Raw genomic sequence first — 27,947 nt, 5'->3', positions numbered from 1 at the left:
AGACAATCATAAAGGTTTGACCGTTATAATCGGTCGTTGATACAAGATTTTCAGTGACCCCCAGAGACACGTCTTAGTTGAAAAAGACGGTCAAATAACGACCCTTTTTTCGACTGACATAGCGAGTCATAGATACTAGTTAACTGACTTGCTTCGTCGGTCGCGAAACGGCTGATTTCCACTAGTGTAGGCTTGTGAACTTATTTTTTCAGATTTGTAAATTGTCTTTTGTGTTTGAGGTGCAGTATGGTTTTGGTCGGGAGTAGGGCTTGTGATACAAGGTAATTTTTGACACATTTATGGGGATTATTGTACAAACAATCCAAGAATGAATGGTTGTGTACTAGTATAATATGAACGACTCAGGTATAATACATATAGTAAGGTTGACTTGGGTGTTTGAGTTGATACCAAAAGCACTATCTAATTTGTTGCAGATGACACAAGTAATATCCCTGGCCAAATACCAATGCGCAACCTGATCCTGCAGCTGTGGATGACATATCAATTTGTTCAGTATATTCAATGGCGTAGGCATCGAGATGCTGCTAAGTGCAGGTATATCTGTTATGTTCCTGTCATTCTAATTTAATTTTTTTTTGGTTTTGGTAATCCGTACTTCACTTTGTATTATTGTTCCAAGTTTATTGTCTTATTGTTCAGGTAGAAATCGGAGTCCTGGTTCTACCGATGTAGAGGTATCAAAATCTCTATTCACACATGGTTGAATTGCTTAAGTTCAAGTGTTGTGTTGTTATTGTATTGAATTCACTTTTTGTTTATTTTTGCAGGTGGATTCAAGGTAAGCATACAACTATCAAGGGACGTAGCTATGGACCTACGTACGAATGAAAACCAATGAGTTTGATCGGTAAGGATTGTAATCGATGAAGTTTGGGGATTATCTGCTAAGGCTTTTATAGATTCACTGTGGTAAGTTTTGGGTCAGGATCTTAGTTTCTCCATGAGTTAGGGTTGTTGGGATTTTTTACATATGATGTAGAGGTACCAAAATCTCTATTCACACATGGTTGAATTGCTTAAGTTCAAGTGTTGTGTTGTTATTGTTTTGAATTCACTTTTTGTTTATTTTTGAAGGTGGATTCAAGGTGAGCATAGAACTGGCAAGGGACGCAACTATGGACCTCCATACGAATGAAAACCAACGAGTTTGATCAAGGATTGTAATTGATGAAGTTTGGGGATTATCTGCTAAGGCTTTTATATATTTACATTAATAAGTTTTGGGTCAGGATATATAAGAGATATCCCTTACACTGAAGTTGCAGTTGTTCTTCCAAATGAAGTCAAATAATTCTTTGTTTTTTCTTTTTTCTTTTCCCTGAATTGTAAATTCTGCATCTAAAAGCACAAATTGCAATTATGTTTCAGGTTTAAATTTATTGTATTGGAAGCCTGTAAACTGAGTCCAGTCCAGATCCATGATGAGGTGTATGGCAGGCCTGTAAACTGAGAGTCCAGGTCCATGACAATGACCTGGGCTGCCAATTTTTTTTAATTGTAATTTGAAGTTTTGTCACGGTTTTAACTGTAACAACAATAGTGAGTAAAAGCAACACATGTCTTCATTCCAGAGTTGTTGCAAATAAGCGTCACAATTTAACCGTTACAGTAGTCGTAACCGAGAGAACGACACGTGTCACCCGTTTATTTGTTGTTAATATTGAGTAACAATTATAATTGTTAGAATAACTATGGCAAGTTTAACACGTGTCGCATCCATAAAATTAGTTCAATTGTGATAGTTACTTGTTGCAACGCTTTTTATTGTGACTATATCTGGATATTGCCACAAATAAAACCTTTACAAAACAACATCACAATTACTAATAACGGCCTATTTAGAATAGTTATTACCATTACAAATTCAATAAGTAACAGGTATAGCGTGTGACAAAATCCTGGAAATGGTGTAGTGATTCCTTACTCTCTCTCTCTCTCTCTCTGTCTGGATCTCTCAGGAATTCTCTGTAGAAAGACCATCTAATAATACATAAGTTGTCCATCTCCTTCTACATGGACTGGTATTTATAGGGAAAATAGGCTCGTGGAGGCCTGGTCATCCGAGATGGTGGAGCTATCGTACATCGCCTTCGCTGCTTCAGACTGATTCTATATTATCCCTCGTAATGGCCTGCTTGGTTCTCCATCCGAGTTGTCTCACTCTCCTCCAGATCGTGTAACCCTTCTTTGGAGAACCTCGTGCTCTATCATCTCTGGGTTATAGTATAAGTCTTCTGATCCCTCCATTACGACGTACATATGCCCACGTCTTTGCCTTTATCCTTCATTAAATGCGGTTCTTCTTTTTAGACTTGACCGTCTGAGCAGATTGGACTACTCCTTACACGCGTCATTCATGTAACGTTGTAGCAGGTGTCTCGATTCAGACAAATTCACCTTTTAGAGTATATTCGATGTTCCTATCTCATCATCTTATTATGGATTAGCCCCTTAGGATGTTGACACGTGGCCATCGGGTATTTTACCCTCACATTCAGGTCCGACGACCGGAAATGACAGGTCCGGTGATCGAATATGACAGGTCCCATTACCGGAAAAAATGGCAGGTCTGGCAATCGGAAATGTCAGGCCCGACTACCAGAAAAGTGCTATTTGTTACATATGAAAGGTAACAAATTTTCTAAGGGAAATAGTGTTAGCAAAATTCTGGAACCAAAAGACACATGTCATATGTTTAGTGGTCATTTTAATAGTAATTGAAAGGGTTAGCAATGGATTAACATAATACCTACATTACAAAGTAAATATGAAGTGTAAAATGTAGATAGTTAGCATAAATATTGTAATGAAATCAAAGTGTTAGCCAATTTAATTTCCCTAATGGATTAAAAGAGTTAGCCAAAATTCTAACACATTATATAACACCGACTACCTGTAACCATTTATCTTAGTGAAATTAGCTCCTATTTTTTGGTAACACTTTTTTTCTATAAGAAAATCCTTGATTTGGTGTAGTAAACCGATGAACATTTGTTGGGCACAAAGCCAATCTTGCTGCAAGGTTCTTGCAAGCAATGGTAGAACTAGGATTCCATGTGGCAAGGGGCAAATAGAAATAAAAATGCTTTGTAGGGGCAATTATGGGATAAAATTTAACGGGGGCGAGGATAAATGAGCCTTGGGTTAAAATCAGGTGCCCTTGGCTCTGCCCCTGGTTGCATGTCCAATGGTTTTGCCTGGTTGGGATGTTTTGGCGGGACTGTCGTGTACATTATTGGAGCAGAGATGATGTTCCACTTATTTGACCAAAGTGTACTTTCATGGACTTTAATCACACTGTCGGGTATATACAACTGACAGTACATAATATGTAGACAAACAATGTAACAAAAAAACAGTGCGACTGTGACATGATAAAAAATTGTCCAAAGTTTTTTCAGGATCAAGCGGTTGGAATGTAAAATTTCTTATCAATTTTGAAGTAATTTTGGTAACCATGTGATCCATCATCACGTTGCTTCAATGCACAACTTTAGTCGATGTTAGGGGTAACATGTTCGAGTCCTCAATGCTCCATCAGGAATTGGAAATGTACATTCAGTTGTTGCCATAGTTGGGTACTCGAAATGATTACTACGCACCGCGTCTGATGCTATCTTCCACTCTTGTAAGTGCATCTGTGAGCACATCGATACCCCAGTCTTTGACATCCCCCTGTACATCACCATGTAAGTATACCATTTTGTTCCTTGTAGCATGAAAGATAAACGAAAGAAAGTATAGAATGCGTTCGTTGGGTTCTAAGCAATTCCTATTTCAGAAATGACATCATCAAGTAACTAGGGCAGAATTTGCTTTCCATCAAAATCCAAAAGACATGATGAAAACAATTCAAGTAAACTCAGTTCCACTTCATGCAACAAGTTACCTTCAAGCAAACATAATTGGAATAGCGAAAAAGAGAGGAGAGCCAGATGTTGCAGCATAATGAAGGGTTTAAGTCCATGAAGGACAACATTGTTGGTTTCATTCTAATTAAAAGCGATTACTAGTGAGCTGACCTACTCTGCAAGATTGGGGGATGCAATTGTGAGAAAACTATTTGGCCTGATCACTGGAAGCTGGACATTTTCAAAATAAAATAGGTGGTGCAGTGAGGATAGCCCTAGCATATATCCATAGAGGTTTGCATTATTGTTACTTGGATCGCTATAAGTTATTCTTTTCTGCTCCAGCAACAAGATCTCTAGTCCAGGTTTCCTCAGCGGGTGTCCTCGTGCACCTCCTGGGTTGCAGAGAACCCTGATCTAAGTTTTTTAATGGGAAATTGATCTCCACAAATATATCATGCTGATCTTAAGTCTTTCTTCTAATGCACATTATCTATCCTGAAAGTATGTAATTGCAGTGATATACAAGCTGACATTGACAAGAAACAGTCACCGAAGGTTGTTGACATTTTCCAAGAGCTTATAGATATAGGAACTGAGTGCAGCAGTCATGATAACCCCTACAGTTTTGTAATTACGTCAATAAGACTTTGAAGTTTTCAGGGGTTCCAAGCATACACAAGACAAATATATAGTAAGTAGTAAGTCAATGTGTCAACGAACCAATATTCTAGTGCTAAAGGCATTGTGAACAAGTTATGATGAAAACTTTACCAACTTTATGTCACTACCAATAAAATAATGCTCATATATCTAAAGACTATTTCTATACTCACAAACAAAGGAACTCAAAATAATAACGAAGAACGTATCAATGTAAAAGTGCTGGAGCTAGAACTTCACAAACAAAGTTGTACAAATGACTCACCATACGAAGTGGTTCATCGGTTCTTAAGCGTGCATTTGGGCGAGCAAGCTTGGATTCGAAAGGAGTCCTTGGCCTCACTTCTTGGATTTCCTCCCATTCTTCAGGACTAAGCATCCTAACTGTCCCTTGACCTTCAGGAGCATTCCTAATTTTGCGCTCAATCCTCTCTTGAGATTTTGATTCGTCATGCTGCCCCAAACGGAAATCAACAAAAATGTTACAGGTAGATCCCAAAAAAATCTTCATTCAACGCAAACAACAACAGAAAAGACGAAATAGAAGAAAAATAAAAGAGTTTATTGTTCAGTCTCCACATAAAGAAGACTAAAGATTCTCCCACCAGTATACAGTGAAAGAAGTGGCATACGGATGTAAGGTTGTCTCTTCCTGTAAGTTCTAGGCTTCTAGCGGTACCCTTCTTCATTTACATGTTGCTTTTCTAAATCTCACTCGTATATGTCATAAGAAACTTGAAAACTTAATTTGACGGAGCTTTCAATATTTACACACTATCATCTATACAAGGTCTAGCTTCTGATATGTCGACATATGCTTCAAAGGTGTCGAGAAGTGTAGAAGCCTCACTATCCACTGATTTTCCCCATTCTAAATGGTCAAAGATCGGATGACCTGGTTACAACTTTCTTTACAGACTAAGGTGTCAGACATTTTTTAGTTTAATCACCTATCAACTGCACAGTTCTACTACTAAATTTCACTATATTATAAGGAAGCAGAACTTAACTCTGGTAAGTTCAATAACAATCATTAAATTCAATATAAGGTTTCTTGCCGAATCTATGTTATTTTACTTTCAATCACCTCCATCAACTTCACACTGCCTTACACATGTCGAGCATCCTTGAATCCATATAATATTGCTCCTCACAGAACTCTCTAGAAAACCTTAAAGTAACTACGAGTCTACAAGTCCTGATTGGCTTCTGGCCCAAAATGTGCACACAAGCTAAGCTGAAAGCCTGAAACCCCCAGATACCCTCCACTGTTGGATGTGGCCACCCACTGGGATGAATCCCTGGTGATCCAACAACATGGATTTGCCAACTCAGCTCACGTGCATGTTTTGAGCAAGCAGAAAATCATTCTGAATCTAAAAGCGTACCAACAATAACAAGTCCAACATAGAAATATGAAATATGTCTAAATGGGTAACTAACTGATAATCTCTACAAAACATTGGCTACAAACTTCAATTTCAACATAAGGTTTCTTGGTGATACTGATGTGTTAAAGAGACATCCTTTCATTGTTCTTTCACATTCTATGGGTTCGGAACAACTGACTTGTTTATTACTTCAAATACATAACAGCAATAACAAGCCAACAAGGGCGACATACAAAATAGACTAAATTGCTAACTTACAAAACATTGGCTACAATAACCGATGTTGTTCTGTAAATCATTAGCTACAGAGTTCAAAAATGCGATAATTTTTTAGGAAAGGGGCATAAATACATACCAACATGAGAACTTTGGCGAATAGAACAACGGCAACAGCAGTAAGAACAACAGGCATTTTAAGTGTATCTAGATAAGCCATTGATTCTGGTACTTCAACTAAGAACTCATCATTCATTTTACTTCGATTCGTTTTATTTTTCTTCTTCTTCCTCATTTCTGATACTGTTTTCTTTAATGTTTCACTTGGTGGATTATGAGATTGTGTATGTATTAGTCTTCGAGATTGGAATAATGAACGACTAATTCGATACATTTAGGGGGAGATTCGGGATTTTGAGATTGAATTTTGGGGAAAATTGGGGGGTTTTAGATTCAATTTCGAGGGAATTGGAATTGTTAGGGTTAGAGATTATGTGGAGTGAAGTTTTCTCTAATTCGGGGGAAGGAAAAGAAAAGAGGAAGATGATATAGATTGAAGAGTCTACTTTACCCTTTTCTATTTGTTAATTTACATGATTTATCAGAAGAGACTGATCTTAAAAGAGGGTAGTTTCGTCAAATCAGTTGTTAACCAGGAAAAGTCAAACCCGTTAACCGCTCCTTGATCTAATTCTAATGTGATTTTGTGCACGCCCTCTAACTTCTTCTTTTTTTTATCAAGGGGCTCCAAAGAGCCCATTAATTTAACTACCTCAAAGATTGATGGTTGAAAGGATACAAGAGGGTGGAGAATTAGCATTCCACCGACTATTTACATGATTTATTTACATGATTGTGCATGGCATGTTGGCACAAAGAATGAGTCAAACTATTAGCACTTTTAGAAACATAAGTAAACTTAACTTCAACAAAGAAATTAGCAATAACAACATCTTTAATCTGCCGAACAACAGAATTGATGCTCCATGGAATGTTTCTACTGTCACCTAAGACAATAGCTGTAACATTAGTTGTATCACCTTCAATTATGATCTTATTAAAGCCAAATCTTTGCTCCAACTCCAGTCCCAATCTGTAAGCTATGGATTCTGCCAACAAAGGAGAGGTAGTATCAAAAGTGATTGCACCACAACTCATAAACAGACCATTCTCATCCCTAGCAGCCGCTCCCGCTGCTCCATTATTTGGGATAAAGGTCGGTACATGCCCTCTAACGAATGTTCACATGATATCACAATTTTATCTTTTGGTATTTACGCTAAGAGAGACGAAATTTAACATGTGTAACAGGAGAATTAATCATCAACTACTTCACGCCAATCAAGCAAAATTTATCTGACGGAGTGTGCTCAAAACTAGATTTCTGAATATTGAACTTCTCGAAAATTAGTTGGAAATTGAGATGAAATGAGAGAAATGATTTCCCTGTAGTTGTTGGAGAAAATTTTTGATGAGGACAAAATCCGAAGGAGGCATGGGGGACGAATCACAAGCCGACACCATTCCTTCCTTATTTGCAAAATCCAGCCAACTCACACTATGATTTTGCACTCCCAAATTACCCCTCCATTAATATTAGAAAAAATCTCGCTAAATATCTAAAAATAATAACTAACCTTAACATAGGTAAATGCAAACCCATCGTTTATGGAAAGAAAAAAACACACTATCTCACGTGATATCTCGCGTAATTATAGGCTCTAATATTGAAAGATACTTTTACCTTAGATTTCAAAACCTAAACTTCATTTCCTATGTACGGTTCTTCAAGCCAGAGGTAAGTTCTTGATCTAATAATTTAATCTAGCACCTTAGCTTTCCCAATTTTATATGTTAAAATTGCATTACTGCATCATTTTTTTAACGACAGATGGAAGCGCAAGAGATGCGTTATTCAATTGAATTGAATGATAATGCTGATCCAAGAGAACTTATGTCGGAGGAAAACTATGTTCGAACAAGCACCGAAGTGAGTATGGTTACAGGAAATCCTATGGAAAATATAATGGGAAAAGCAGGAAATCTTATGGGAAATGATGCATATGAATTTTATAATGCTTATGAAAGGAGAATTGGATTCAGGGTGAGAAAGCAATCGGCTTCAAAAAGAAGAGCAGATAAAAAAGTTATGGGGAGAGTATTTTTTTGTTCGCGTGAAGGCGAAAGGGAAAAACACCCTAGGGGAACACCAACTAAACCTCGAGAGGTGACGCGAACATGTTGTATGGCAAGAATGCAAATTAAGATTAATAGTGATGAAACATATTTTTTTGTGAGTTTTTTGACGGAGCATAACCATGAGCTTTCTTCCCAAGATAAGGTGCATTAGTTGCGATCACAAAGAAAAATACAACCTGCTCAAGATAAAGAGATTGGCTTAGCAGATGAGTTCCAAACTTCCTTAGCATAAGTTCAATAAAAAACAAGATGTTCAGTTGTTTCTAATTCTACTTTACACATAGTACAATGAGGTACTACATCTTTAACTTTACCATAGAGTTTAACATTAGTAGGCAATGCATTTTGTAAACATTTCCATAAAAATAACTTTATTCTCTCTGAAATATTAAGCTTTATTCTTTCAAGTACAAAATAGAAAACTAAGAACACACTCAAATTTCTTGGAAGATTTGAAATTTCTGGGTACTTTCAATCTGAAAGACCGAGCTTGAAAATAGGTTTGTCTCATTTTCTAAACAAAGAAAAATTGGGGTTTTACTGTGAGAATATAGAGTGGAGAGTATTGGAATATATTCTATTCTTAGCCACCGAGGTATCGAGGTGGTCATACACGTGCAAAGAAGATATACAAGACCAAGTCATTATTATGTAATCTAGCTCATGTATTCTAGCTAGACGAATCTGACCTAGTCAAGATAGTTTGTTATGATCCAAGGGTTTCTTGTTTATTATATCATCCTATATATAAGAATCATAAATGTAGTTGTAAATCTAGCTCAATGAGTTAGATATCTCTAATACAGTTCACCCCTCTGAGGTTTATTCGTGGATGTAGGTCAAATTGACCGAACCACGTTATATCTTTTGTCTTCACCATTTCTCTCTATAATCATACCAATCATATTTTATGATGGTACAGAGCAGCAAAAAGATCCATCGCTTCTACTATCTTTTTTCTCTATGTTGATGATCTTTTTTCTTTTTGTTTTTTTATCCCGGTGTTGAATATCAGTTAAACATCATTCTATTTGTGATCTATTGGAGTCTACATGTTGATGTAAGTTATCAATGTTTTGCATAAATTTTTTTTTATAACATCTTCATAGTTTTCTGATCTTGTTTGCTACCGGATTTTATTCAACTGTAATCGTATTCCACAACTCTTTTTTACTAATCTTTAATTATAGTGATGGCTTATTGAACTACATTATTTTTGTCTCTTAGGTCGTTTGTCGAAATCATTTCAGTTACATCTGTTCTTTCCATGAATCAAATCCGTTTTTATAATATGTTCTTATTTGTCATCTTATCAAGATTTTCATTTTCCATACTTACACTTTCCCAGTGACCATGTTGATACCACTAATCCTTTATTTTGATGATATATTTATCCATTCTTTTTGATATATTTAAGATGATCCAATCTTATTTAACCATAAGTTTTTATTGTTGGAGAAAATGAGTTTTAATAAAAAGGTTTTTGGTTTTGATGTGGTTTGATCTTGTTAGAGCATTGCTTGGTCAAACACGCAAGCTTTGATATCTCAATCTTGTTTGTCAAGTTTAGTGATCAAAATTATAAGTCTTAATTTCTAGTCTACTTATAGCTATATCTCGGACTAGGATAGAATGTGTAGTTGAGCTTTAACTTCAAGGCAGTTCATCGATTGAAGGTGAAAAACTACTAAGGGGAGCTTGTGGAACTTCATCAAGAAAGGTATGTGGAGACTGAAACTCATCTATCACTTAGAAGTCTATTCTACTCTATCTCCTACTTGAGAAAAAAGTCGTATTGCTATATAGACTTTAATTTATACACATTTGATATTTCTAGTTGAGTTTAACTCGCTTACATATTTCTCGAAATATGTGTTGGTAAGCTTTCGCTTTAACCAAGTTCACCTTATATTCTTGACAAAAGTCAAAAGATGATCATGTGAAAATCGCCTGGTAACATCTTGTATGATTTATGTGAGACAGTCATTTGATGTAGACTCGGAATATTTCGTATTGATCATTCGATCACTTGAAAATTGATTTGAAGCTAATAGTTTGTGTAAGACAGCTCTTGCCGTCTTCTAAGAATGTTTCAATGCTTGAAATGAGAGTTTAGAACAATTAACATTGATTGGATTATAAGCACAGTATGCGTACTTGCGCATGCGTGATCCAAGACCGGGAACCTAGTATGCATACCCATATGCGTAGTGGTTGGTCAGGTGAATTCCGGGAGCTACAGTATGTGTACCCGTACGCGTACTGGCAAAGTCACTTGAAGCCCGGGAACCTTGGTATGTGTACCCGTACGCGCACCATATTCAACTGAGTTTTGGAAGTGTACCACAGTATGCGTACCCGTTTGCATACTGGAGAACACGGTCCAAGTCCGGCTACTTAGGTATGCGTACCTGTTTGCATTCTTGAGTGGGTTATGTTCTAGAACCGGTTGTGTCATGAACAAATACATTTATATATATTAAGGAATGCAATCTTTTGCAAAGCGCAGCTATGATGTTCATGAATTGATTTGAGTGAATCAAACCGATTTTTCTTCAATTGTGTCTTGTATACTTCTATGAGAATATAAACAATTGAAAAACTCTATAACTAGTTTCATTAGAGTAATTTGAACTAGTTGTGGTTAAGATGAATAAGGTTGATATGAAAGTGTTCGTATGGCTAACTTCGGTTAACTATTGTTAAGCCAACTAAGTGTACACGTTTAGGTACGGTTACCTATATCTAAATGAAGGTACATTTCATTTGTGCGTAACAAGCTAAGTTCGATTTAACAGTTGAATCTAATCAGGTGTTCATCTAATAGTGAATATTGAAAGATTTGTTGCCAAGGTAACATTGATTGCAAACCCTGATTTGAAGACTATATAAGGGAGAACTCTAGCAACTTGGAAACCTAATCCCCACACCTCCTGTGTGATGCTAGTTGCGACCAGAGTCGATTGTCCTTTAACCTAGGTTTTTCCTAAAACCATTATAAGTTAACGACTTAAAGAGTTCATTGGGATTGTGAAGCCAGACCCAACTATTTTCTCTGTAGTTATGTGTTCTGATCTTACTTTATACTATCGTGATTGAGTACTATCTTATCTAAGATTTTCTCGAGATTTATCTCCGATAGGTAAGATAAAAACAAGTCACAAATATCTTCATCTCATCGTTTGTGATTACACAATATCTTGTTTTGCTTCCATACGATTAAGATTATTGTGAGGTGATTAATATTACTAGGTTGTTCTTTTGGAATATAAGTCTGGTATATCAATTGGTTCCTATGCACCTTGATTTATCAAAAGACGGAATAAAAATCATAGGTATTTCTGTGGAAGATAGATTTATCTATTTCAATAGTCTTTTCAGTGTGAGACAGATTTGTTTATCAAGTCTTCGACTTTGGGTCGTAGCAACTCTTAGTTGTGGATGAGATCAGCTAAGAGAATCAAGTGCATAGAGAACTGTTGGGATTCAGAGACGTAAGGATCACAACTGTACCTTGATCAGCGTGAGATTGGTTAGGGCTCAACCACATTCCAGTCTGAAGTTAACTTGTAGTAGGCTAGTGTCTTTAGAGGCTTAATACAGTGTGGTGTTCAAAGTTGGACTAGGTCCCGAGTTTTTTTTTTTGTTTGCATTTGCGGTTTCCTCGTTAACAAAATTCTAGTGTTTGTGTTATTTCTTTTCCGCATTATATTTTCTATATAATTGAAATATCACAGGTTGTGCGTAAGTTCAATCAGTTCTTGAATCTGACCTTTGGGTTGTTGATTGAATTGATTGACACTTGATATTGTTTTTTGATATCGTCCGAGTTGTTTCTTATAATCAGGCTCACGGATTTCTATCTGTTCGATTTGATGATTACATTAAGAAACAGAGTTAAAACTCTTTGATATACTTTTCTGAAGATTGAGTCTGACTATCTATTTGATTCTCTTGAAAGTATATTGGAGTTTGTCCATATAGATTGCTAAACGAAATATTGGTTGTGGTTGTTAGAACCCTGCTATTTTAGATGTAATGACCTAAGGGTCTAAGGATTCTTGATCATTTTGTGAGTAAATAAAATGATCTTATAGTCTCCCATTGTGGAAAACTAAAGAGGAGCTCCATTATATAACCATTTTCTTATTGATATATTGACAAACGAGGGTATATCAGGTGGGGAAAACGATACATGTCCCAACCAATGCAATATGTGCGTATACCATTCACCAAGTCTTGTGTTTACTCAAAATTATTTTTTCAAGTTTTTTATTTAGGAAATTATTTCCAGAAATAATTTATTTAAGAGTTTTATGTATGAGAAAATTGTTTTTCCGTGTTTTAATTGTTTTACAACAAAAAAACTCTTTTTAGAAGAAAACCTAAGCCAACTTGATTTGCAAGTTAATTCTCCTATAAATACAGCTCGAAAATCTCTTTTCAACTTACACCAGAAGCGACTACTTTCTAGTCTTTTTTTCATCATCTTCTTGCTTTGTTTTGGGCGTCGTGTTCACTTCCAATCCCCATTGCTAAGTTCAAGAGTGTGTAACTTGCGTTGTGCTAACTCAAGTTATACCGGGAAGTCTTATGTTGGACACATCTTCGCACGTGGGTGTTTAAAATTGCTCATCTTGAGTACACCCGCAAACTAATGTGTTAAGGACAACTTGTTGAACCTGCAAAGTTGGAAAAGGCGACAATAACAATCGCAACTCGAAACATGATCCTTATAAGAAAGGTACGTTCCGTAAACCAGAATGTAACATTATTAAAATTAAGGGTCCTTGTTGGGTGTGTGGAAATATTGGTCATATGGAAGTTACTGTAGACAATGTAAGGATAAGAGGAATAATGCTAACTTGGTTGAGAAGAACAAAGACGAGTTTTCTGCTGTGGTGTCTGAATTTAATTTGATGACCAATGTGATGGACTGGTACCAAGCATGTCTTTGGGAACACAGACTTGTTCACCTGTAGGGGAAGGCGAGAAACTCTATATGGGTAACTTATCTGCATCAGAGGTTGCAGGAAGTGGAAAGGTCGATCTGAAGCTCTCATATGGAAAGACTCTCACATTAAATGAAGTTTTTTCATGTTCCAGACATCTGCAAAATTATTGTTTCTTATTCTGTTTTAGATGATAAAGGTTTTAAAGTTACAATTGAGTATGGAAAAGTTGTAATAACTAAGGGCAACGATTATGTGGGTAAGGGCTATAATACTGTGGGTCTATATAATCTTAATGTAACCTATCCTGAAGTGAATTGAATGATTTTTCTTCTTATATGTGTGTGTCATTAGATGTTTGGCATGGTATATATACTTGGTCATGTAAACAACAATGCATAAGTTGGGTAGCGTAGGCTGCTTACCCAAATTCACTATAAATCGAGATCATAAGTGTGAAATTTGTGTAGAGTCTAAGGATACTAAGAAATCATTCACTTATAAGAATGTCTAGAGAAAAACTAAACTCTTAGAGTTAATTCATTCAGACCTAGTTGATATGAAATCAGTTCAAACTAGAGGTGGTAAGAAGTGGGTTGTTACTTTTATAGATGATTGTACGAGGTACCATCATGTTTATTTTCTTAGAGAGAAAGATGATTCGTTAGAAGCCTTTAAGATATATAAACGTGGAATTGAGAACCAATTGAATGCTACCATTAAAAACTGTTAGGTTTGACCGTGATGGTGAGTATGGCATACTACGTTAGACTATCATTTTTACTTCTAACACTAAAGATTACATTTAAATTTTGGTATGTTTTGATATTAATGATGGCTTATTAAAATTAATACTTCGCGAAATGAGTAAATTTAATAGTCCAAGCTATTAATTTACCAAAGTTTATTGTAGCTGGTTCCACACCAAACACCCAACAATTCAATGTAGCCCTTTATTATTCCCTTCGGCTGCACTACATCCTACATCACCTCTGATTTAAGCGTGTCAAACGGATTCTTGAATTGTGTTTTAGAAATGTTTGGATTTTAAAAGAAGAAGTGCTTCACTTCTCTAGAATCAAAAGACGGTTTCGAGAGTCAAAAGTAAGCAAAAACCTAACATTTTGCTTATAGAAGTCATTCTTAAATTTTTTTCTAATCTAATTTCTGAATTTTTTGCTTCTCACGATCGAAAAATAACTCTTTAAATAATATCCAATAAATTCTGATCAGGTCCATCCTCACTAACTAATATATATGCAACAATTCCCTTCTCTCAAATCAGTGACTTATGAATCTATCTAGCAACATAATCTCAACCGTTTAATCTTGGTGATCGAAGTTACATATAACAGGCTTAGACAGACTATGGATATACTCTTTCTGCTGGGAGCCCATTTAATGGTCAGAGGATGCATGTCCTGTCAAGCCCAATTTACAGCCCTAGAATAAAATAACACGCGCAGTATCACTAGGGTTGTTAGGTTTTTCTGTACTGTCAGGTAATTCTTTTAACTTATTTTAGAGTTTCCAAAGATCTTTCATTTAGGTTAACCAATTCAATATTTTTGATTATTGTTTATTGAAAAGCAAATATAGCAATGTTAAAAACAAGAGATTTAGCGACTTCTTCATGTGGTAAAGAAAAGTAGCTAGATAGAATTAGCATGTTAGGATTCTCTACGACATTAGCTTCTAGTTTAATAGTCTTCTTTGTTTTTCCATCTTTCCTTATCGTTCAAGTTAGGATTTTTTCGCAAGTTCATTTAAGGGTGTCGATGCTATGGTTCTACATGGTTGCATATATATTCATTAGTGACTGATTTGAGAGAAGGGTATTGTTGCATACATATTAGTGAGAGTGGACCTGATTATGATTAATATATTTTTTTTTTGTTAAACTTGTTCAAATTTTATTATGATCTTTTCTTACAGTAGGGGTCTAAATAATTATGATAGTTATTTCTACATGATTTCTTTACCATTGTATTATCTGGTTGTTTAATGAAGCTTTAAGAGTCAGAGAGGAATAGGATCGACAAACTCAATTGATAACAACCAACAAATACACGGCTCATTGCATAGACCGGTGCGCATGACATTCCATAAAGAGGTTATTGTATTTGTTTCCATATATATTTTTGATTGAATTGAATGGTTGACTTCGAAGGTTATGTTATATTTTCAGAATGAATTGCAACGCCCCTTACGCGACAAGGTCTAAAAAACGTAATGCAGTTGCCAACCCATATGCGACAAGGTCTAAAAAGCGTGATGCAGTTGCCAACCCATACATGACAAGGTTTCAAAAACGTAAAGCAGCTGCCAACCCTCTACCAAGAGTTGAAACAACTCTCCTTGACCTCCCGTATCATATCATCACAGACATACTAGTTAGGCTCCCAGCAGAATGTGTTTTCCGGTGCCAACTAGCGTCTAAATTCCTTGAGATCTTAGTCAGGACTCCTTTCTTTATTCGCACACACCTTGCTCGTCCAACTACTCCTATCATCGCTTTGCAATCTTTTACACAATCTAGTGAACGGGATATGAAGTTTTATTTTACTGATGAGCAGGCTAAAAAGGTTGAGGAAGCGAACTTGAAACTTGATTTGCACTACATGCAGAAAGATGATCCGGTCATGCTTTATAATTCTTATGACGGGTTTTTTTTATTGAAAAACAGCAAAAATTATGGATCGAGATCTATTTTTATCATATGGAATCCTATAACAGAAGAACAAGCAACTGTTACGACGGAAGGTTACTACTTCCACGTATGTGGATTTTATTTCAATCCTCACAACAAGGAATATGAGGTTATTCTTCATCACTGGGTATACAGAGATGGGAACAGTGGAAGGTATGCCTTCGACATACTAAGTGTTGGATCTAAATCAAGGAGAAATATTGGCAAATTCCCGTATGTGCCAAAGAGTGAAAGTCCTCCCACGATCATAAACGGGACATTATATTGGATTGTTGGCAACATTGTTGAGGAGATTAATTGTTCAAATTCCATTATGGCGTTTGAAATCAGAACAAAGAAGTTTTGCACGATGCCACATGGTGGGGCTTTTTGTGATTATCCTTGCCTTCATCCTTATAAAATGCACTTAATAGAGATGGAAGGGAAGTTGGGTTTATGTGTTGTTTCTTCCTCGGATCCTAATAAACTTGTGCTATGGGTTCTAAATCGTGAAACAAATAGCTGGGCCAAAACACATACTGTGACTCTTGCCAAATGCTCTACGCCGAAATATTTGTCATATTGGCCAAATACCTCGGAAGTGGAAGTTCTGCTTAAGAAGGATGGTAAATTGTTAATTAGACATAACCACAGAGTGTTACTTTGGGATTTGGATTCAAATACTGGCAAGATAGTTAAGAAGAGAGGATTTGAGGATGATAATTTTCGACCAGTGGTTCATACTCAGAGTCTAGTCTCCTTGGATACCGATAAATTGATACAGTTAGACTCATCAAGAGGTTAAGTTTTGGTTAATAGTTAAAGAGTTCAAAATACTTTATTTTAAAAAAAAAATTCAAAAGTGAATGTCAATCTCTCTGTTTTTTTTGGATGATAATAATGTATGTTAATCTCAGTACTGAACTTTGGATGCAATTATGTTTTCTTGGGGAACATTTTGTTTATACCTCTCTTTATCACTAAACACTAATGCCTGTCTGGAAATTTACGTGGAAACAGGATTTTTTCCTGCCCGGGGAAGGTGAGGATTTATATATTTCTTGACCAACCTCAGTAATCTTATTTATTAGCTATTCAAATAAGTGTGCGCACGACCATTCTACTGGTTGAGCTTCAGATATTCTGTTGCTGTAACAATCAGCTAATATTCTTGATTTATTAGCTATTCAAATAAGTGTGGGCACGACCATTCTACTGGTTGAGCTTCAGATATCCTGTTGCTGTAATAATGGTTTAATGCTAATATACTTGGCCCCACATCTGACGCTTTCTTCTACTTTAGTAAGTGCATCTGTGAGCACAATGATACCCCAATTCTTCACACACCCCCTGCACATCATCATGAGTATATATATCATAGTACAAGGATGTGATGATTAGGCCCAGAGGTTAAAGGATGTGATCATTAGGCCCTAAGCAATCGTGATTTCGAAAATGATATCATTGACATCCAAAATATAAATATTCTGAAGAAGTCGAGTATACTCAGCTCCCAATCCTTCAAAAAAAAAGAAAAGAAAGAAAACTCAGCTTCCAAAGTTCCACTTTAAAACAGTAACTCTTGCAACAAGTTTCCTTTATGGGAACATAATCAGTATATTGAAAAAGAGAGAGAGGAGAGCCGGATGTTACAGCACAGTGAAGGGTTTGATTCAATTATCCTACTTCGTCTGGATCTTCCTAAACAAAACTACCATTTTTATGTCCATGAAGGAGAACCGAAACTTACTCTGCAGGATTGGAGGATGAGAGGGTGAGAATATCATTTAATTTGATCACTGAAGGAAAGGAAATTTAACAATAAGATAGGTGGTGCAGTGGGGATATCCCTAGCAGACACCTATACAGGATCACTATTAATGGAAAGAAACTAATCTCCTGAACTTAGAAACTAATCTCAGAACTTAAAACGTCTCAAAAAGTAATACTAGCTAGCCATAAATATTACCTACTTTTACCAAGACAACCAAATAATCTTTTGCCAACGTCTAGACAACCAAACTATTAAATGCAGAAAAGCATAAGAGTCAGTATTTTTGCCAACTGAGTTAATATCGTTCACAGTATAAGTTATGAAACTTAACCTACTTCCTTCTTATATAAATACAAGATTTACCAATCTGAGCTTATTCCATTCCCAAGATTACATCAAACCCACTTTGTTTCCTGTACATAAGACTAAAATGTCGACATGTTGTGTTAACAATTGACATATTTGGACTAACCAATAATATTTTATTGATGCATATTTTCATACTTGCGATCAGGAGTTCAAGTTTTGTAAAAAGAATAACTAAAGACTAAAACACCTGAAAAATAAAATAAAACAACATTTTCTAAGGCAAACCGTACAAGACCTTTAAAGGCATAATTGATAAAGCAAACTTCAAAAAGCTCGAGCAAAATCAGAAGCAATATTATGCATGGAAGTATCAAACATTAGCTTCCGGCCAGCATCCTTGTCGGGGAGTCCTGGAATGGCTCCTTTCTTAGTGTTACACAGAGCTCCACAAGCATCAGCCATTCTAAGAGCTTCTCTCAGTCTGCTTTCACTGTTCAACACAATTAGATAATCTTCGGCAGCAGCACTAAGGAATTAACCAATAAAAGCATCACCAGCTCCTGTAGTATCCACCATCTTCACCGCGTAACCTTTCACAGCTCCTTTGAAGTTTTTGGTGAAGTATCTGCAACCCTTCTCCCCATCAGTTACCAACAGCAACTTCACACCGTCGAACCAAAGTGACAAAACATTCTTCTCATCATATGGATCCCCTGGGGTTAAGAATTCTACCTCCTCGTCGCTAACCTTGATAACGTCTGCACTAGTCCAGATAGTCTTGATACCTTCGCGACAGGCTTCAGCAGAAGGCCAGAGAGGCAACCTTACATTAGGATCATAAGAAAGTAAAGCACCCCTTCCTTAGCAGCTTTCATGGCAGCCATGTGTGCTGAACGACAAGGTTCAGTGATTAAGCTAATAGAACCATAGTGGAAGATTTTAGCTTGTTTGATCAAATCCATGTGAAGTTCTGATTCTTTCAGCATCATGTCTGCACTAGGGTTTCTGTAAAACATAAACTCTCTTTCTCCATCTTTTTTCAGCGTAACAAAAGCAAAAGCGGTTCGCGCATCTTTGTCAAAGCATACACCTTCGGTGTTCACTCCATTCGTTTTCAAAACATCAACCAACATGTGTCCAAATTCATCGTCTCCAAACTTGCCGATGAAAGCAGAAGAACCACCAAGTTTTGTAATAGCACAAGCGACGTTGGCAGGAGCACCGCCTGGAGCCTTGACAAAACCAGCTGATTCAGCTAGTGAGACACCAGAAACATCTGGTACGAAATCGATTAACATCTCACCAAAACACACTACGTCCGGCGATGATGACTTCGACATGTTTTCTGTTCATTATAGAAGAGACTAGAAAATTGATTAAGAGAATTTGCTTCTTAGAGAAAAGACTAGAAAATTGGTTAAGAGAATTTGATGATCTGAAATAATAGAATAGAGAGCTAGAGAGAAAAGTTCAGGGAAGTGATTAAACCTGGAATGGTATATGAATCGGCTCCGGATCGTCTGTTACCAATTGCCTTTGTTCCTCTATTCCAACAAATCCACAGTCGCCATGTGTCTCCTATTATAACTAACTCCCTTTACAAATTTGGATGTGAGATACTTGACTAATTTAACGGATTTTTGAAGAGGGAAATTAGGAAATAAAGACTTCTCCCTTAATTATCTAATCCGTCACTTCCGTCCTCCTTCCTTACCCAGCAACATACTCCCCAGTCCGCACCCACAATTTTGCAGTCTGATGTTGGTTCTCTTTTCAGACACCTAAAAAGGAAAATGAATCAAATGTTAGTCATACTGTCCATGACCATTGGTTCTCAATCTCCACTTCTCCATGGGTTTTGTCCTTTGCTTTGTTAATTTGCTAATACAAGTAATACTTTATTACTTTTCTAGGTTTTGCGCACAAATGATTACTAACGTTTTGCAATATCTATGCCAGATCGTAATCCAGATTTCTGCAGACCTTAAGACGCTCCATGTTTTCAACGGTGCCTGAGAGCATTGCTTGTCTACAGTTCAAGACCAGTTATATTTTCCAACGGAGAACTTGCTAAAGGATGTGTAAAAGCAGCAGCAATGCGGTAGACATTATCTGCCTGCAACTTCTGCATATACGTTGCAGTGACTCTTTTAGGATCAAAATGTCATATATAGTAGCTAATATTAGTAATGCACTTCATAGATATCCTATTTTACATAGTTTAACATTCAAATCTTGTTACCTGTTGATGCTCCATGAACAAAAGCAAAACACGACTAATTAGTGGGCTGTAAAGTTGAAGATGATATTGGGGAGTGTACGCTACTGGTGGAGAAAAGATGCAAGGTAAATTAAAGATTTCCTAATTTCTCTCTCAAAGGATATGTTAAATTAGTCAAATATATCAGTCCAAATTTTAGTTATAATAGGAGACACATGGCTATTGGGGATTGGGTGGAACAGAGGAACGGAGGTAATTGGTAACAGACGATCCGGAGCCATATGAATCATAGGATGGGGTTATAGGTAGTATTTAGAGTGATAAAACTTATACGAGTTAGATAAGAATTTGGGATTAGTATCCGGTTATACCTATCCTTAATTGCTCATGCATATTTCTAATAGGAATCTATTACTTGTTAATAAAGTCAGGACGAAAATCCATATTACGTTAGGATTATGCTACAGATGGGTAACTAATAAAGAGTCATGTAGTAATATGGTCTAAGGCCATCGTGTTAAGGTGGCAGTCCATGCCCTATTCCCAATTGGCTCTGCCGAAATATAAAAACAAAGTCTAAGAAACTGCGCGAGGTTCATCTGCGTGTTGATAGTGTTGGTTAGGTTATTGATGTTCATTCTTGATTTCTTCTTGGCTTTTCATTCATCTCTGTATGATCTTGTCATATTAGTTGTTGATCATGCATATTATAATAGGATGGTGGTAATTTTTATGTATTTGGTTGCACAAACGAAAGAAGCACAGTAAGTACCATTTTCCACTGCCTGAACAAAACTTTCTGAAGTGATTGCTCCAAGGGTGTCCAGAAAGAGTAGAAGACTCGATATCCACTGATCTTCCACATTCTATGGAATTAAAGACCCGATAATCAAAGAACCCATGATTGGTTTATTAATTTCTTTACAAAAAGTATCTACGTTCTTTTACTTTAAATCACCTATTACAAGCAATTTTTTGACCTTTCACTAGACTCTACACTATTATGAGCATTTTCTTTTCAAGATAAGGTTTCTTATTGATACAAGGATCGACACTAGACACGACTGCCTATCGAAACTTATAATAATTCTTAAAAATTAACATTGTACTTTGGAATGCTATACACCAAACCATATTTTTTTCATTTTGATAGGAGGAGAAGTTTTTATTAAGATCTAAAGAATATACTCCCAATTTTTAGATATAAACCAGCAGTAGATGACTAAAGAATTGCAAACAATTAAGGAAAAACATTCTCCCACTTTTAACAGTACTAGAAAATTACCAAAGTCAGACTGGCTCAGCCTTGAAAAGCTAATTATCTTCAAAAAGTCTATCACTTGTTCTTTCCGGAGTACCCAAGACACTGCAGGTGGAATCAAACACCAAACTCATGAGCTCATTTACACGCGCAAGTTGTACAGTTAGTGACTGATGCACCATGAACTCGCATAATCAGCATTTTGTCACTTTTGTGGCTACAGCCAAAGGTCCATTTTGCTGGACCAATGCAATAACTGGCACTTAAAATGCAGTTGTGGCACGGACTTCATAGTTCTTATAAATCATTGTAACGGAATCACGGAATATACTAGTCTCAGTATGGAAGATCCAGACACCATAAGGTTGTGGATGAGTCGGCTTTGAAATTGTTTTTGACAGCCGTTTTTAAAACATATTGCTTCAAACCGAAATCAGGAAAAGAAAAACAATTAAGCCATGATAAGGAAATTAAAGAAAAGGCTAGTGGTGTGTTATATATGGATCATAAACCAAATATATGAATAGCTACATTGTTCCCAAATTCACATTTGTAATATTAAGAAAAACTTACTCGATACAGATTATCATAGATCAGATCAGTAATTAAAAAAAATAGAACAAATCTCAATACACATTTAAGTGAACAAGTCAGATATTTTTTTTCTTTTTTTGTGACTTAAACACCCAAGTCAGCACCCAGGATGAGCTTCTGCGCAGCAGCATGGTCTGGGAGTGCTGGAATGGCTCCTTTCACAGTTGTACAGATAGCCCCACAAGCATTAGCCATTTGAAGAGCGTTCTTCAGTTTCAATTCGTTCTCCAGAACTGAAGAATCTTTGGCAGCAGAGTAAAGGAATGAACCAATAAAGGCATCACCAGCTCCAGTAGTATCCACCGTCTTCACCGAGAATCCTTCTACAGTTCCTCTGAAAGTCTTGGTGAAGCATCTGCACCCCTTCTCCCCATCAGTTACCAACAGCAACTTCAAACCATCAAACCAAAGTGATAAAACGTTCTTCTCATCTGATGCATCCCCTTGGGTTAAGAACTCTACCTCCTCGTCACTAACCTTGATAACTTGAAGACCAAAACCAATTACTTCCCTGCAGAGATTTCACATTTAATCATAAACCCATGTATTTCTAATCATTGATAATCTCAGTAACATCTTAATTTCCTCCATCTATCAATTTAATCAATGGCAACAACGACTTATCCTGAAAATTGGTCGACTGGATACGAAGCTTCAGAACCTGGTTACAGAGATTAAGTGAATTGAGAATTCGAAATCTGATTTTTGAAGTTTTAGAACCTGGTTGGTGCATAAGTTCTGAGATTTGAGTTTCTTCTATTTTCACTTCTCGTGATAGATGGGAACCATCTTCTAATGAAGACGAATCTACACTCATGAGTTTTATGAAGAACATATGGTTGAACAAACTTATGATGAGTAATATCCAATTGAAGCTGATAAAGATCATTGAAATCTATACGGACAGCAGCAGTAGTAGAGAGGAGGTGAGGCAGGTTGTCCGTTTATTGGTGAGTGATTGTGATATGTATAACAGGATTTGCAAGGGTAAGTATGTAAAATACAACAGATTTTCTTGACCTAGTCAACAAAAAAGACCAAACATGTGGGTCCTGACGGATTGGCTAACGGTAGTGGCATTTAATAAATTTAAAAAAAAAACGGTGACACTTTATTAAACCCGAAAACCAAAGTGTGGCATTTTGTTAAAATTCCCATAATAAAATAGATAAAGAGAAAAGACTAGAAAAAAGGGAAAAGAACAAAGCGATTAAAGAACGGGTATGATCTGGGGATGGTGTTACGGTGAGTATTTATACTGATAAAACTTATACGAGTTACAAAAGAAATAGGATCAGTATCCGGTTATGATTATCCTTGGATAATACTTCCTTCGATGGGATCCTATTACTTGCTAATAAAGCTGAAGGAAAATCACCGATTTAGGAATCTTAGGGTTCTGTTGCTCTACGTACTAGGCTACTAATGAAGATTCTAAGCAGTCATGTAATTATCAAATTATCATATGGTCTAGCTAGGGCCGTAGGTGCACGCCATGCGCATGATCAGGCCCTGTTCTCCGTTGGGGTGAATGGTTTACATTAACGCGTGCACCAAAAACCCACGCATGCATTCTACCGTTTTTGCAAGGTCTGACATACACGAGCTGCTCATATGAGCATTAAACTGTAGCCACAGTATAAAGTAGGAAAACATGAACTAATAATGTTTGAGATTACAAGCATTATATATCATGATAAGCTGATAAACCAGAACTGTGAATGGGAATGTACGTAAATAAACATCAAACCTCTATATATGATAAAACCAAATCTAAAATCACTTTTGCAACATGTAGCTAAAGAGACACCGCTAATAGCAGCACCACCAAATGTCGAGATGGTGACGGTCTTAGCATGAAACCAGAATGGTTAAATATTGGGGGGACATGGAGTCTCCCACACGTCGAACACATTCTCCTGACTATGAAGAGCCAAAAGTCGATCACAGCCTATTGAGAAGTCGCGAGTTACACCACCAAGACTGGATGTTAAAAGCGAGTACTCAGGTCCAGAAAACACGGAGATACCATCATTGCTGCCCCTGGAATAAAATATATGTCCTGCATGTAATGTTAATTTCGGATAATAAGGATGCGTTTTGTTTTCTCGAGTTATTGGATTCCATCTTATGGTACCAATGGTACTTCTCAAATCTATGAAACCCAGATCTTCGAAATAACCAGCCACACATATGGAATTACTTTCTTCGATTGCAGTTGCACCGTAAATAAAATTTTCTCTTACATGAACTTTGTTGGACCACGACCAAACCCTTGTTTTGATTCTAAAATCTAAAAGACTAATGTGATTGTGGTCTCTCCATGGGAACAATGCAGAAACAAATAAACAGTTGCTTCCATTTAGCCATTGAATCTTATCAGCATCACCAAGAGGACAATCAGAAGGTTCATTGAAAAAATCAGTCTGTTTCCCAGTAACTTGATCCCACATTCCAATTCCGCCAGTACAACTAGCAAATATCTTACTACTAGAGTTAAAACATAAACTTCCAGCAGTTTGGCCTTTAAACTCATACCTATGCATTAGATCACCTGTCGATGAACTGAAAAGACCCATTCCTCCAACTCTATCCCCTGATCTTTTGGAAGCACTGACGACAATATTCTCCGAATCGATCCACCCAATATCATTAACTTTTCGATGATCCAGAATCAACGGTGCATGTTCTTCAAGCATCCAATTGTACACATGAACAAAGCTGCCATGAGCAACAGCACAACCTCCATTAGGACCTGCCCTTATTGCAGTACAATGGTGAGGAGCGCGACCCTTGACCGTACTTGTTAGGTTTAACTGGTAACCGTCAAATCTGCCCCACTTTGCAGTTCTAACGTTTTCTAAAAGACCATAAAATAAAGCTTCCTTGTACAGCAATTTTTCAGGTATGTTAGGAGGTAGATGAAGCTCACCTGTTCTTAAGAGATTAAGAAGAACAGAGAAACATTCAGGGTCTCGATCGATGAAGTATTCATCATTGACTTCTCTAGGTTGAAGGTTCCATTGATCATCAAACGTAGCTCCAAACATGGAACTTCTGCCTGCGTTCGCAAGTGTTGTTGCAGTTGTTTCGAAGAGTTTGCCTCCAACATTGAACCTCACCTTGTCAGTTTGCATTCTCATATTTCTTTCCAGTAAGAAGTACTTCTTCACGGATTATAGATAGAGTTGGGGACTGATTAATTAGCATGGCTTGTTTGCATTCTAACTCATGATCAGCCATTTATAGAAAAGAAAGGAGAAATGAAAAGTCAAAAAACTCGGTGCGAATTCGTGCACACTCCTTAACAAGTGTATATTTCACATTTTAATTTGTACCCTTGATTTAATTTAGGGAGTTATGTAATGAGGGTCGTAATTCTAACCATAAGAGGATAATGGGACTATCAATTAAATAACAACCAATCAAAAAATTATGTGAAATATACACTCGTTAGAGGAGTGTGAACAAATTTGGACTCAAAAAAATCTTAGAAATTTGAGAATTGATTCGTAACTGTGCATTATTATAGTTATTACAATTCAATGTTTCTAGATGATTATTGACTTAGAGTTGTATACTGCACATGAATGTGTCATGGAATGTTAACAGTTTCATGTATTATGCATGCTAGGCCGGGCTAAGGGGACCAAGGGGTGCTGGCACTGTATTGGAGTACCTCATGTCCTTTGGAGTGACTGTCATCTAAGGTCTGATTAGTCTCGATGCCTTTGTGTGATGACGGATAGAAGATAAGCTGGTATTCTAACCCATAAGCTACTTACAGAAAAAAGTAAATAAAATAAAATAAATAAAAGAAAGGAAAAATGAAAAGTCAAAAAAAAAAAACAAAAACACAATGGTTGCGTACAAACAAAAATTCTTTACAAACCGAGCTGAAAAAACCAGTTTAAAAGCGCTAGACACAAACCCACCTCTTGCACGTCTCCTGATGGTGCGGGCCGACTGGGATCCACAAAAAAGAAAAAAAATATGCGCCCGACGGCTTTGAGCTGGTTTGGTTTTCTCGATCCGTGAAGAAGGACTGGGTTGCATATATGCATGGGAATTTGGGGATATTTTATTACAAAAAGTTTGAAAATCATACACCAAAACATTCATTAAAAGTTGAACACATGTATGTTCCATGTACATAAGTTTACGCATGCTATGCCGGGCTAATGGGTGGTGAGCAATCAGAAATTTTTGGTATACCGTCTTCCTTTGAGCATCCACAGTGGGCGAGTATAATCAAAAATTTGGGATGAGATCGTAACACAGTGGGACGGAGTAAAGATCAAATCCCAACTAAAGATCAAATTCCGGACCAAATATGGTCGCGACCAAATCCCAAATTCTAATATAGTCGGGCGTAAATTTAAAATACGCTTGTTGCTGGGCGTAAATTTAAAGTACGCTTGTTAACGGGCGGAGATTTAAATTACGCCCGATGAAAATTCAAATTAAATAAAAAAGAATGAGGCGGACTTTTAAAGTCCGCCTGATGAAATTTTACTAAAAATGGGGCGGACTTTTAAAGTCCGCCTGATGAAATTTTAAGAAAAAAAAATGGCGGACTTTTAAAGTCCGCCTGACGAAATTTTAATCATGTACCGTTGCGTCACAACACGGACTAAACCCAAAATTTGGTCTTTTTTTTGATCTTTGATCTTTGGTTTTGATCGCACCACTGCAGTTGCTCTTTGGACACCCTAAAAACAACCCCTCACAAATCAAATATGATGGCCCACCAAATCTGACCCCCTGCTAATTCTCCTGGAACCCATTTTTGTGTTAGAGTGTTATTTTAGGGTTGTTTTTTGAGCCGTATTCTCAGAAGGGCTGATTCGCAATGTCATGTTAACTTTGGCCTGCCCAACGGACACCCAAACTCTTTTTTCTTTTTTTTTTTTTTCTTTAGGGCTGTTTTTCATTTCCTCTCCAAATAGTGTTATGAGCGTTTCCTCGTCTCGTTAAGTATTCTCTCCAAACATGTTAGATGAGTCAGCATGAATGTATACGTGGCAGAAATGTACACCTGTCAAACATAGTATCTAAAATACCCTCTTCCTTTTTATACTGTTAATTAAATCCGAAGCCCATTTTTCCTAGAAACACAAAAATACACCGATTCACTTCCCGATTCACTTCAGCGCTGCCATTGTTATTCCCCCTTTCCGCCTCCGCCTCCTGTCCAAATAATTTATCACAACCTTTCTCCTCGACACTCAACACCATTGATATGTTCTCGAATTTTTTTTCCATTCTCTGAAATTTCAGAAAGCTCAAATTATAGGGTTCCGACAAATTTCGATTCAAAAACTAATAATTAATATCAAAAATCAAATCAAAGGCTCAAATCGTTTGTAAAGAAAAATTCGAATGACAAACGGTTGGAAATCAGGTCGTGCTTGTACTGTTGGTGATGAAGAATAGACAACGAGGGGTGGTGGTGAACGCGAACCGGTAGTGGCTATGAATCTGGTGATGCAAGTAGGTGTAACAAAGGGATCCTGTTTTGGAAGTATTAGAAATAAGGATGAACTTTGTATTGAGTGTAAGATGAAAATGGCCGATTCTGTTTTAGAAGGAGAAGGATTAATGGCTCATCTTTATTGGATGGATTAATTAAACTGGCAAGCATGATTGTGTTGGGAATATAGTGTAGTGGACCAGTGATAGTACCTATGTTTCTAATTAGAAATTCATAATTATTTATGTTTGTACCCAAAATTATTTTTGGACACGAAACACGATTAAATTGATGATTTGGTGTGTATTTAGGGTTGGGGGCGAACTGAAG

The 27,947-nt window shown here is 36.7% G+C and overlaps 4 protein-coding genes and 1 pseudogene across 4 annotated transcripts; 1 reads left to right on the top strand and 4 right to left on the bottom strand.

Annotated features, from left to right (window-relative positions):
* Positions 1-3,282: 3,282 nt before the first annotated feature.
* Positions 3,283-6,650, bottom strand: LOC113328248. The gene is made up of 3 exons (XM_026575358.1): positions 6,285-6,650; positions 4,804-4,992; positions 3,283-3,699 (listed from the first exon to the last, which is right to left on the bottom strand). The coding sequence occupies exons 1-3, from the start codon at positions 6,537-6,539 to the stop codon at positions 3,619-3,621; spliced, it is 525 nt and encodes a 174-aa protein (XP_026431143.1). The 5' UTR covers positions 6,540-6,650; the 3' UTR covers positions 3,283-3,618.
* An 8,835-nt stretch (positions 6,651-15,485) lies between these two features.
* LOC113328013 (putative F-box protein At1g46984) lies at positions 15,486-16,790 on the top strand. Its single transcript, XM_026575111.1, has one exon. The coding sequence runs from the start codon at positions 15,486-15,488 to the stop codon at positions 16,788-16,790; it is 1,305 nt and encodes a 434-aa protein (XP_026430896.1).
* Positions 16,791-18,392: 1,602 nt separating this feature from the next.
* On the bottom strand, positions 18,393-21,742 carry LOC113328012 (annotated as a pseudogene).
* A 486-nt stretch (positions 21,743-22,228) lies between these two features.
* On the bottom strand, positions 22,229-22,735 carry LOC113328011 (fructokinase-2-like). The gene is made up of 2 exons (XM_026575110.1): positions 22,719-22,735; positions 22,229-22,655 (listed from the first exon to the last, which is right to left on the bottom strand). The coding sequence occupies exons 1-2, from the start codon at positions 22,733-22,735 to the stop codon at positions 22,229-22,231; spliced, it is 444 nt and encodes a 147-aa protein (XP_026430895.1).
* Positions 22,736-24,015: 1,280 nt separating this feature from the next.
* LOC113327820 (BTB/POZ domain-containing protein At2g24240-like) lies at positions 24,016-25,287 on the bottom strand. Its single transcript, XM_026574940.1, has one exon. The coding sequence runs from the start codon at positions 25,285-25,287 to the stop codon at positions 24,016-24,018; it is 1,272 nt and encodes a 423-aa protein (XP_026430725.1).
* Between the last annotated feature and the right edge of the window lie 2,660 nt (positions 25,288-27,947).

This window comes from Papaver somniferum, unplaced genomic scaffold (assembly GCF_003573695.1).
Source record: "Papaver somniferum cultivar HN1 unplaced genomic scaffold, ASM357369v1 unplaced-scaffold_107, whole genome shotgun sequence".
Taxonomy (NCBI): domain Eukaryota; kingdom Viridiplantae; phylum Streptophyta; class Magnoliopsida; order Ranunculales; family Papaveraceae; genus Papaver; species Papaver somniferum.
Note: the sequence above shows the minus strand (reverse complement) of the source record. Positions and strands in the feature narration are given on the sequence as shown.